Raw genomic sequence first — 12,656 nt, forward strand, 5'->3', positions numbered from 1 at the left:
CCACCAGAGAAGTCTAGTGTCCAACAGACACTAGAATGGATCACAAAGCCACTAAAGAGATGATTTATGAGTGTGTGGAAAAGGAATTGGGGATCACTGAGCATAACTACAGGTTTATGAAAATGGGACCAGTCTAATTCCCTTTATGAGCAGAATTATTAGACTGAACAGAAGCGACATGGTTGAGATGAGACAGGCCGATAGCAATGAAGTAGTCAAGACTGTTATTTTTCTGAAGATGGATAAAGAAGACAAGGGAAGAGCTCAGTGGCAGCAGAGCTGAGTGGAAGAGCATCGATAAGGGGGCTCAGGGCAATCTGGAGCAAGGTCTAATTGCTGCCACAAGCCCCTCTGTTCACGGCCCTGGACTAGTCAACATTTTCATCAAAAATGTGAATCATGATATTGAAAGAGGCTTATCTCCCCTAAAGAGAGAGATGACACAAAGCTGAGAGAGATAACAAAACTCCAAAGGATTTTCAATAGAGCAAAGTTACTAAGATAAAACTAGTAAGTGGGAACAAAGTCTTACATTTATATTAAAAATGTTGAACATGAATTAAGGATAAGGGAAAAATAGTTTGAAAGCTTGTGTGACTATAAGGATCTGAAAAGGTAGCCACCCTCAGATCCTCTCCACTGGTTTTGCATGCCACGTCTGGGGTCCTGGGCCAACAAGTGGAAGAGGACATCCTCCTGGCTCTGACAGAGAGCCATCCAGATGGTACACCTGGAGGTCATCGGGTTCATCCTCTTCATGATGGGAACCATAATGCCAATAGTTCTGGAAAGTGTGGTCAGGATGAAGAGACAAATAAGTAAGGATCTTTAATGGGTCAAAACTCTGTGGTTAGAAAGAGGACACTGATTGCTGGCTCTCTCAGAAAGTCTGAAGGGCCGCCATCTTAAGAGCTGGACTGGGCTTATACTGTACAAATCCTAGGACCCAGGCTTAGTAAGGATCCGGCATCTAGCAGGTGTTTAATGGATATCTACTGATATACTGAATGAACAGCCAATCAATGAATAGTGCAGCGAGGAAGACTTTAGCTCAACACAAGGAACAACTTGTTCTATTTTGGGTTGTGTGGTATTACAGGTAACCCTACATATCATAATAATCAATGAGGTTATAATTACATATATCAAACAGCAGGTAGCTTTTCCCATCAATGGAATGGGCCAAATCACACAGTAAGCCAAGTCTCAGTTTCCTTATCTGTAAAATAAAGATAGAATACTGGTCCTCAAAGAGTTGTTGTAAGGCTCAGATGAGATGATGACAAGTAGTGATAATGACGATGATGATCATCATCATCATCATCACTGCTATTGTTAAGTAGTGAGTATCCTCCCTTGCTGTATGTATACAAGGAAAGACTTGAGGGTCCCCTATCTTTCTTTTTGGTTTTTTTTTTTTTAGTTTTGGGTGGTTTTTTACAAGGCAAATGGGGTTAAGTGACTTGCCCAAGGTCACACAGCTAGGTAACTATTAAGTGATTGAGACCAGATTTGAACTCAAGTCATCCTGAATCCAAGGCCAGTGCTCTATTCACTGTGCCACCTAGCTGCCCTTCTATCTTTTTTCCATGTATTTACAAACAGGATGGTGAAAAGGGTTCCCAAGCTTCAATCTGCCTCCAAAGGCCACTCCCAAGTGCAACCCCCAAAGGGCTATTTGACACAGGGAGGAAGCCCTGCTCTAACCCAAAGATTCTCTTTTTTTCTCTGAGATGAGACTCTTAGAGAAACAGCTTCATTTGCCCATTTTTGAAACTGAAAACTGATCCTGAAAAGTCCTCTTCAGGTGATAATTGGACCAGGTCCAAACATCGTTAAAAAATTAGAGATAATTTCAGTAGATGAAGACACATAATTACCTTTTTAAAATTCTTTCCTTTTGCTTTGGGAAGTAGAGCTTCCCAAGCTCTACAGATGAAGGAGCCCTCCTTATTCCAGAGTATCTGAGACTTTCCTGGCTATATAGGACTGGGAGATCAATCCCCCAGTCCTGCAGCCTCACTGGACACTCAGGGCTAGAGGATGAAGGAAATCACCCCAAGTTCATTAGATTAGACCTAGGAGGTACAACCCCCTCATTTTACTGCTAAGGAAACTAAGGGCTGGGGAGATTGAGTGATTCACACAAGGACATCATCCAATACGTGGTTGACCTGGGATTTGAAACCAGGATCTCTGACTTTCTGGCATAACAACTGTCTCCATAGGTCATGGGCTGAGGTCTTGGATGACCTCCCTCCATACTTTTTAAAATTTACTAAAATTCCCATAGCCTGGAGATTTTTAAGAACCATGGAATTACCCAATGGCAACTGTATTTTTTGAACTATACTAACTTATCTGCCCTAAATTTTTTTAAATTTTTCTACCTCCCTAAAGGCAGGTTCCCCTAAATAGTTCAGCAAAACATCTGAAGTTTGCCTTTGTTTCCCCACTCCTTAGAATGGAGTCTGGTACTTAATAAATAAATACAGACTTAAATGAAGGATCCATCCAGCTCCGTTATTTTCCATTTAAGCTGCCACTTCTGATCTCCTTACCTCCTAACTCTGCCAAGGTCCTAGGAAAATGAACCTTTGGATCCAAAGGCTAATTCACCCTCTGATCCTTAAATACAGAGATTGCATCTAGAAACCATATTCTCTGTAGTAAGCTTAATACCATCCTAAAAATTACTACCAAGCAGAGGAGCAAGTCATATGATGTACAAAAATAGATTTTTTTTTAATATGGAAAGAGACATTTTATTATCGATGCAGGACTTCAATAGATGGCTATTAAACATAAAAATGGGGTAGCAAACAGAGTCTGAGAGGGGGCCAAAGCATGGAATCATCCAGTTTATAATTCATGGTAATCCATCAAAGCCATGTAGGATAAGATGACCCCTTGAGCAAACAACCTTGGGAGTACAAGTGCTCCCTCCTGGAGAAATGCCCTGGTCCCAAACTCACCCATTAACCGATGGACAATCCCATCCCAACAAAAGTCAAGTGGAAGACAGAGTGGAAAACAGACTGTCCAATTCCACATCACAATGTGGTGGGTCAGCTGAAGGGACCTGACTTGTGTGCATCTACTACACATCAAACACTGGCCTCAGCATCGAGGCCACAAAGACAAAAGTCCAAGTCGCTGACCTCAGAGAGCTTACACTCTCATAGGAGAAGATGCAAAGTCCACTAACAAACATCCCTGGGAATCTGAGAGTCACAACGCTGGCTACAATCAATGGCTGCTTGAAACAGTTAATGATTAACTAAAATAAGAGAACTATTACTAAAATGGTGATGGCCAGTTTGGGTGATTTTTTTCTCTTCTTCCTCTTTTTTTTCGTTAAGAAATATTTTGTTACATGACAAGCACTCTGGGGAGGGAGAAGGAAGCAGTTAGAAATGTAAATGGTATAAAAACCAGAGCTATCAAAAAGATTTATTGTAAAATGAGATTAAGCAAAATAAAAGAGTGGCATGGAAAAGTGAATAGAAAGATGGCTAAACTCATGGTCAGGGGATCACAATGTCGTTCCTTCAAATGTTCTCATCTTTCAGTTCTCCCAACTGCCCAGAGTCAATGCCTCCATTTCACTTGAGTCAGACAAAGACATAGGCCAGCTTTGATCTCCCTCCTCCTCCCCAGAAAATCAAAAATCCTGAAATTGCTGAATCCCATCCCAATTTCCCCTCAAGGTATCTCTTATGCTCCTTGTTGCTCCCAAACTGTCCTTCATCCTCACTGGTCCCTCCCATCCCTCCAGCCCTCAGAACTTCTCAGTGATCCAGGATCCTCATCCAGACCAACAGTTAACCAGTTCATGGGATTCTGTCCTCTACAAGCCTTGACTCCCACCTCAGAGTTCTGCTCGCAATGATAAAGGACAAGATGACTTCCAAGTTCCTCCCCCAGCTCTAGGCCTTCTGACACTGCAAATATTTTTTAAAAATCTAATTATCCTGTGATACAGAAGTTGAATATTTTCCCTTTAATGAATCATGATTTTACAAAAAATGTCAAAACCATAACGATATGTCTAAAGAGACTTTCCTTGGGCTCCAAAGAAGACTGGGTGTCTCCATGCTGGGCGCCAATGTAACAAATATAAGAATGGAAAATGGGCAGAAAGGGCCCCTCCAGTGGTCCCTTCAAAGATAGGCATCTGCTCCTGCCGCCTCACATCTGTTTCCAGGCAAGGTCAACTTGAAGAAAACAGATTTCACAGATACTCTATTTCAAAGGTATATGGTAAAAAATCTCTGACAGTGTGAGTCAGACACAAAAATAGTGGTGGTAGTACACTGGTATTTTAATAGATCTATGTTTCTATAAGGTGTCTGAGAAGAACAGACAGGCCAGTCACCACTGGCGTCCAAGTGCCCTCTGGCCTCAGGGGCGACTCCCTAGAACTAAGCTCGGGGTCCAGGCTGGAACTTATCAAAGGAGCACTGATGGACACTTTGGGGTCTCCACCACAGCTGCTCTCAACCTTCCCTTACTGGTCTAAAAGGTGACCCAGTGTCCACAGACACAGTGTCCAAGAATTCCATATTCTTGGTCTGCAGCCCTCAAAAGGCTTTAATGATTAACTAAAATAAAAGATCCCTTACTAAGATGGTAATGGTCAGTTTGGTTGATTTTTTTCTCTTCTTCCTCTTTTTCTTCTTTTTCTTTAAAAAAAATTGTTATATGAGAGGCACTCTGGGGAGGGAGAAGAATGCAGGTAGAAATTGAGGTGGTATAAAAACTTATCCAAGTGGAGAGTGAAGAGACCAGAGATAAATGAGGCAAAGGAGATGAAGGAAGGGAGCTGCTCACTGTGGATACTTCAGGAAGGGTGAGGTCCAAGACTCCGCCTTCCTTCCTTCCTTTCCTCTCACTCACCTACTCTCAGTTCAGTCTATTTAGTAAGCTTGGATCTATACAAATGTCCCATTATTATCTATTATCTATCTATCTCTCTAGCCAGCCACCTCTTTCCCTATCTATCTATACAGGGAGGCGAGGTGGCTCAGAAGCTAGAACATCTGATCTAGAGTCAGGAAGAGTGCCCTTCCAGAGCTCAATCTGGCCTCAGTTACTTACTGGTTCCCCTGACCAAGTCTCTTCACCTTCTTCCCCTCAGTTTCCTCCTCTGTAAAATGAGCTAGAGAAAGAAATGGCAAACCACTCTAGTATTTTTGACAAGAAAATCCCAAATTGGGGGGCAGCTAGGTGGTGCAGTGGATAGAGCACTGACCCTGGAGTCAGGAGGACCTGAGTTCAAATCTTAATTACCTAGCTGTGGGGCCTTGGGCAAGCCACTTAACCCCACTGTTTTGCAAAAACTAAAAAAAAGAAATCCCAAATTGGGTCATGAAAAGTCAAATGTGACTGAAAACAACCCACTGAACAACAAAAATATCTTTCTGTTCTCCTACCTCTCTGCCTTCCTATCTATCTACCTATCTATCTAAGTATCTATCTATCTATCTATCTAAGCAATCACAGGATATAAGTGAAGGCTATCTAGATTGAACCCCAAAGGAGAATAGACACCTTTAAAAGTGAGGGTGTTCCCTACACTGGAGGCCCTCAAGCAGAGTTGGCTGACCAGGCCCTTGTCAGGAGTTTAGGGGAGAGAAATCTTGGTCATGTAGGTCTAGGAATCTCCCATGGTTCCTCCCAGCTCTGGGGGTCTGCATTCTCTGCATAAAAGAGTCTCTGGTCATATCTATTATGGCAGCAGGACCCTAGGCAAGTCATTTATCTTTTCAATGCTACAGGTCATTCTCTAAGATTCTAAACTCCCAGAAAGTCCTGAGGTGCATTCATGGAGAAGCCTTCCTCCCTTTGCAGTGATACCCCAGGCCAGAACCCTGCCCCACCCCCTAAGGTTCCATGTTAGGACTGATTAGTAATTAAAGCTTATGAACACCCAGGGCTGCTGTAAAAATGGTTGTAAAGTCTTGGCCAGTCTGAAAGTGCTATAGAAACAGCAGCTGTCCAGGAAATGACTATAGGAATCTACTGTGTGATAAACCCCCAGAGTTCAGCTTCTAGGATAAGAACTCTTCTTTGATTAAAAGCTGCTGGGAGGAAGACAGTGTGGCAGAAACTAGGATTAGACCCACATCTCACGCCCTATACCAAGATAATGTCAAAATGGGTGCAGGATTTAGACGTAAAAGACACTATAATAAGCCAGTTAGGAGAACGCGGAATAAATACTTTACCTATGGGATGGCTAGAAAGGGGAGTGGTTTATGACCAAAGAAGAGATAGAGAACACTATAAAAAGCAAACTGGATAATTTTGATTACATTAAATTAAAAAGGTTTTGCAGAAGCAAAACCACTTTACTCAAGATCCAAAGGGTAAAAAAGGTAAACTGGGAAACAATCTTTACAACTAGTGATTCTGATAAAGGACTCATTTCTAAAATATATAGAGAACTGAGTCAAATTTATTTTTAAAAAAAAAGTCATTTCCCAATTGACAAATGGTCAAAAGATATGCAAAGTAATTCTTGGACAAAGAAAGCAAAGCAATCCATAGTCATGTGAAAAATTGCTCTAAACCATTATTGATTAGATAAATGCAAATTTATACCACCTCACAACTCTCAGACTGGCCAATATGACCAGAAAGGACAATGATCACTGTTGGAAGGGATGTGGGAAATCTGGGACACTAATACATTATTGGTGGAGCTGTGAACTCATCCAACCTTTCTGGAGAGCAGTTTGGAATTATGCCCAAAGGGCAAAAAAATTTGTACAAATCCTTTGATGCAGCAATGCCATTACTGGATCCACAGCCCAAAGAGATCATGAAAAAGGTTAAAAACCCCACATGCATTAAAATATTCCTAGCTGCTCTTTTTGAAATGGCAAAGAATTGGAAATGAGTGGATGTCCATCAGTCAGGAAATGGCTGAACATTGTGTGGTATACATATGCATTGTAAGACTATTGTTCTATAAGAAATCAGGAGGGATGGGACTCAGAAAAGCCTGGAAAGACTTGTATGAACTGATGCTGAGCGACATGAGCAGAACCAGAACATTATACATCCTAACAACAACATGGGTTCATGATCAACCCTGATGGACTTGTTCACCCCATCAGTGCAATAATCAGGGACAATTTTAGGGGATTTGTGATGGAGAATACCATCTGTATTTGGAGTTTAAATAAAGACCAAAGTTTATTATTTTCAATTTTTAAAAGTTGTCATATATTATGTCATTTTTCCCCTCAAATGTTTTCTTTCTTCTTTTTGGATCTGATTCTTCTCTCACAACATGTTCAATTTTGTTTAGCATGGCTACAAATGTAAAGTCTATATCAGACTGTCTTCTGTTGGGGAGGGGGGGAGGGAAAGGAGGGAGGGAGAAAAATTGTAAAACTCAAAACCTTGCCAAAAAAATGACAGGTCGAAACTACCACTGTATGTAATTGGAAAAACAAATAAAATATTTAACTAAGCAAAAAAGAAAAAAGCACCAAAGATCACAATGATGTTTTAAACAAAAAAAGAAAAAAAATGGTGGCTGTCATTTAGATAAGTTATTGTTATTGTTGTTGTGGTGGTGGTGGTGGTCCCCCCACAGAGTGTCAAACCATTTATAAAACTGTCTGAAAACAGAAGCATCCTCCTGTCTCTAATTCACTTTGCCTAGTGTTGCTTCTCTCTTCCACAGGAACAGCCCAACCAACTACCTGTCACATTAATGCTCATCAAGAGGAGAACACAAGCCAATTGTCAGAAAAGCCAAGTTGCTCCCAAAGGGGACAGCCCTTGAGGCCCAGCAGCCCTTGAGGCCTGGCAGCCTCATGGCGCTGTCCCTGTGGCTTACCGTCACCAGGTCCACCATGGCCCTGGACCGTTTTGGATTGGGAATGAGGAGGGGAGGGGAAGGGGCTTCCAAGTACTCTCAGCAGACCAAACTGAGCTCCCCCAATCCCTTCCCCTTCAGATCCACAAGACACCAAATAGGTCTTTATTTATAAGTGGGGAGAAAAAGAATTCAGCTCTACATTCACTTTCAAGAAATGCACTGAATTTTTAAAAGGCACATAACTATGTCAAAGGAACATTTAGAAGCTAAAATAATGGCCTTGCAGAGCTGAATTTCCCTTAAGAATATTTTCTTTAAATGATAGCAAACCTCTGCACTAATCCAAAGAAAGAAAGCAAAGAGGCTGCATTGACTAGGCAGGAAAATTGTTCTTCAGGAAAAAAGGGCCATTATTAACATGCAGGAGAAAAACCCCACTATTTAACGTGATGTCCAGTAGTGCAGGACTATGTATCTGACCTGCCCCACAAGATAATACCGCAGACACCCCAACAGGCAGGCCTACCTTCGAATGTCTCCAAGATGTGCACGGTGTCACCGATTTGCAAACAAAGTTCATCAGCTCCCCTGGCATCATAGTTATAAAAAGCTGGGGAAAAGAGGGGGGAAAGCTATTAGCAAAGTCACAAGATACCCTCAATGAAAGCTATTTTTATCATTCAAACACTGACATAAAATTGGACTTTTTGTGCTGGAGAAGCCCTCTCTTCATTCCCCCCTTCCCCATGTAAATCTAGAAGTCTTCATTCAAAGCATGAACCAGGTGCTCCCCCATACAGACCTGTCCCCCAACTGTTAGCACTGTCCCCATTCAACAAAGCACTTTGTCTGTGGCAAAACACAGAGTCCAACTTGGCAGGACTAAGGAAAGAGGCACATGAACTACCTCTTGGCAATACTGTGATTGGGTCCCACTATTCTAAAACATTGGAATGAAGCAAAGAAGGGACTCAAATAGTCAAGGAAGGGACTCAAATGGTCAAAGTGGGACTCTTGATTGACGAAGGAATTCAAATGGTCAAAGAAGGGTCAAAGAAAGGGCCAAAGAAGGGACTCAGAGGGTGTGTTTCAGGAGGATAAGAAGTCCATTGGGAATGAATGACCAAGGGAAGCCGGAAAGTTGATTCCCAGGAATGTGTCTGGTTGCTCCACTGACATGAGGAAACTAGCAATACTGTAACTTGGCCACCGGCCTTCAGTGAGTTAGTGACTAGCAATGCAGGAATTCGCACTCAGGCCAGGCTCACTCCCTGACACCACACTCCAGCTGCTGCCTCAGCCTTTTCGTGGCCGTCCTCCATTCCCTTACTTTCTTCCTCCTCCTCCTCCTTCTCTACTTGTGGTTTCCAGACTTCCCTCAGCTCTTGCAGGGGTTCCAGTCTGTTCACGACCCCCTTCCCCAATCTCCTTTGCCTCCATCTTGTCTCATACAGCAGTTTCCAGGTTGTCTGCCCCATGAGACTGAGTGGTTCTGGGGAGTAAGCCCTTGTGCCATCATGGGAAAGTACAGTGCCCAGCAATGACAGGCAGGGAGGCCTTGGGGCGCGGTGCCTAGGCAGCTGGGCAGTCCGGGGGACAGCCTGACATCTGCAGTGCTGCAATGCTCACACTCATCAACGCACCGCCGACTCAGCGCCTCCTGCGAGCGAGACGATCCAGAGGCTAAGTGTGCTCTGTGACGTGCTTTGCAAACTTTAAAACACAATTTAAGTGCCAGTTACTATTATTAACATACTCAAATCTGGGCTCCGTGTACCTGCTACAGAATCATGAACACACTTTTCCAATTTAGATATTCCTCCATCTAACAGAAACGCAAGACCCTCGAGGCCACTTCCTGTTACCAGACCAAAGTGGATCTGGGTTTGCTTAGCCATCTGGTGCCCATTCTGAGGAGGTTACAAGATAAGAATGTATTTCTCTTGTGTCTAGAAAATGAGCCAGCCCCATGATACCAGTCATAATGGCTCTGCCCTTCTGAAGGCCCACAGCCATTCATCCTCTCTGGCCAGGAACACCAGGTCAGCAAGGGAGCCTGGACCCACTCCAGCATCTGCAGGGAGTAAAACAGCAGCAATGAGATAACTCAACAGTCTCTCTGGAGATGAGGAGTCTAGAGTTTCAGCTACTTCTCTAAGGAGATTAAACCTAAGGAGTCCGGCATTGAGGACATCGGCCACTTCTGACCTGGGTCACCTTCATCTTCCTCAGAAAGAGGTCTCCTCGTGTCTCACATCTCACTTTGCCCTGCCTCTGGAGCCTAGGGAACCAGGTCCAAGTTCTCACTTGGCTACCAACGTGACCTTGGCCAAGTCACTTTATCAGTACACCCAAGCTTCCTCCTCTATGAAGTGAGCTTCTGTGGTGAAATCAGAGAGGCAAAGCATGGGTCCAAACAGAAATGTAAGACAAGGAGCTGCCGAGGTGGTCCCAGGGCAGCGGGTCCCCACTGCCACCCTACCATCAGCTTCCTGGCCCTGAGACACAAGGACAGAATGAAATGGCTGCTGCCCTCAGGGAGCTTCCCTCCAAGCACACAAACAGGAGGTGGGTACAGGTGCTGCAGGCTGCCGGGAACATAACCGACTCCGGAGTATTGGGGAAGGCCGCGGGATCCTGAGAGGTGGAAGGAAGGAAGGAAGGAGGGAGGGAGGGAAGGAAGGAAGGAAGGGAGGGAGGGAGGGAGGGAGGGAGGGAGGGAGGAAGGGAGGAAGGAAGGAAGGAAGGGAGGAAGGGAGGGAGGGAGGGAGGGAGGGAGGGAGGGAGGGAGGGAGGGAGGGAGGGAGGGAGGAAGGAAGGAAGGCAGGCAGGCACTCCAGCGGGGGGACAGCCTGGACAAGACCCAGAGGAAGGAGAGGGAATCAGGAAGAACTAATGGAGGTTGCAGGAGAGGCTCGTGGAACTACCACAGAAAGGTGGGGTCTGGTAGGCTGCAGAGGCTTTGAAATCCCACGTGAAGGAGTCTGGATGCAGTCACACAGGCAATGGGAGCCTCCAAAGATTCATGAGCAAGGGCGTGATCCAGGGATATCAGTGGAGGACAAAGCAGGGGGACCAAATGGGGAACTACTGCCATGCCTCAGGCCAGCGGGGAAGGAGACCTGAACCAGGGAGGCTGGGGGTGGATGGTAAAAAGGGGACTGGTCAAGAGACACTGTGGTGGGAGAAATACAAGATGTGACAACTGGGTGGATGTGGGGGCTGATGGAGAGCAAGGAGTCAAGGGGACTCCAAGGTTACAATTGAGACGACCATTAGGATCAAACAACATCAGGATGATGGCTAGCAGGAGCTAATAAATGTCTCTGCTCCCCCTCCCCATCAACCAGCTATGGGATCTGAAAGCAGATCCCAGGGGCTCAAAAAGTGAGAGGGAGGAAAAGTAAAGGATGCAACAGATACATGGAGTAGAGGTGGCCCTCTTGGCCTGAGCAACATAAGACAACAGTCTGAGGGGATGGCAGGGACAAGGGAAGAGGAGAGAGCCAGGCAACAAGTCTCAGGACATCAGGGAAGAAACCAGAGGGAGGAGGATAGAGCTAAGGGGAAAAGGAAAGCTTCAGGAGGAGACAAGAACAGTGTAATGGAATAATATGGTATAATTAAGGTCAATAAACTTAATGTAAAGAAATCTGGAAGGACCCTTGTGAAATAAAGCAAAGTCAAAAAATTAATTAAATTTTAAAAAGGAAGAATGAGGGTGGCTAGGTGGCACAGTGGATAGAGCACTGGCCCTGGAGTCAGGAGGACCTGAGTTCAAATCCAGCCCCAGACACTTAATAATTGCCTAGCTCTGTGGCCTTGGGCAAGTCACTTAACCCCATTGCCTTGCAAACCCCCCCAAAAAAATAAAGGAAGAGTGAGTGAGTGGTCCACCACAGATGATAGATGTGTGTGTGTATATGTGTGTATACATATAGATATACACACTATTACAACTACAACTAGACAGAAGAAAAAGCATAAAGAGCTAAAGAAACGAGGACCCAAAAGGATTGACAGTCTAGCTGTTGTGGACGTTTTATTTGTTGAAATTTATTTATTCAAATGTAAATAGTTGTAAAGCAAGCTCATTTGGTCTAGTTGGTCTTTAAAATTAAATGGATATTAAATAATTAATTTCTTTAGCAAAATGTCCAAAAATCAAGTGAGAATGCAAGAGTAGAAGCAGAAGTAATGGGGTAATGCGATCTGCTGGGAAGAGCCATAAGCCAGATATCTGAGAACTTCATATCACCTCCCTTTTCTGGAACTTAGTGTCTGGATGACCTTGGACAAGTCACTCTACTACCTGCCGCCCTCCCCCTCTTATAAAGTGAATCTAGTGCACTGTGTTATCACTACAGTCCTTCTCATTCCTGACAGTTTATCAGAGATAGAGGAGTCTTCAGAGGCTATCTAACACCACTGTCTTATTTTCCAGATGGGTAAACTGAGGAGTTTCAGTCCCTAGGTGGGAAGTCGTAGAGCCAAGGTCTAATTCTGATTCCCATGTCTCCAAAGTCTACTCACTGACCACCATGCTGTCTCTGAATGGTGACTCATGAAAGATGGATGTGGGCCCTGGGGTCCACAGGCAGTTCTCCCATTGACCCCATCTGCCCCCTCCCCAGCCTGCTGCAAACCCCATCAAATGAACCCCCGCTGCTCCACACAGCTAGACACCCATGTCAGATCCCTCCTCATTGGCAGCAAACTTGACACCATGAAGCCTGGCACCACTCAGCTGGCACCACAGAAACGCACCATGAGAAAGAACACCTATGGGCACTTTGAAGACCTTAGAGGGTGATGGAAA

The 12,656-nt window shown here is 44.4% G+C and overlaps 1 protein-coding gene across 4 annotated transcripts in view; it reads right to left on the reverse strand.

Annotated features, from left to right (window-relative positions):
- The window catches only part of DOCK1 (dedicator of cytokinesis 1), a 519,930-nt gene that overhangs the window by 469,644 nt on the left and 37,630 nt on the right, over positions 1 to 12,656 (reverse strand). For all 4 annotated transcript variants that reach the window (XM_074232174.1, XM_074232173.1, XM_074232175.1 and 1 more), the window contains exon 2: positions 8,364 to 8,447. In XM_074232174.1, the coding sequence (XP_074088275.1) occupies positions 8,364 to 8,447 (84 nt within the window). The remainder of the gene's footprint in view (positions 1 to 8,363; positions 8,448 to 12,656) is intronic.

This window comes from Macrotis lagotis, chromosome 4, assembly GCF_037893015.1.
Source record: "Macrotis lagotis isolate mMagLag1 chromosome 4, bilby.v1.9.chrom.fasta, whole genome shotgun sequence".
Classification (NCBI taxonomy): domain Eukaryota; kingdom Metazoa; phylum Chordata; class Mammalia; order Peramelemorphia; family Peramelidae; genus Macrotis; species Macrotis lagotis.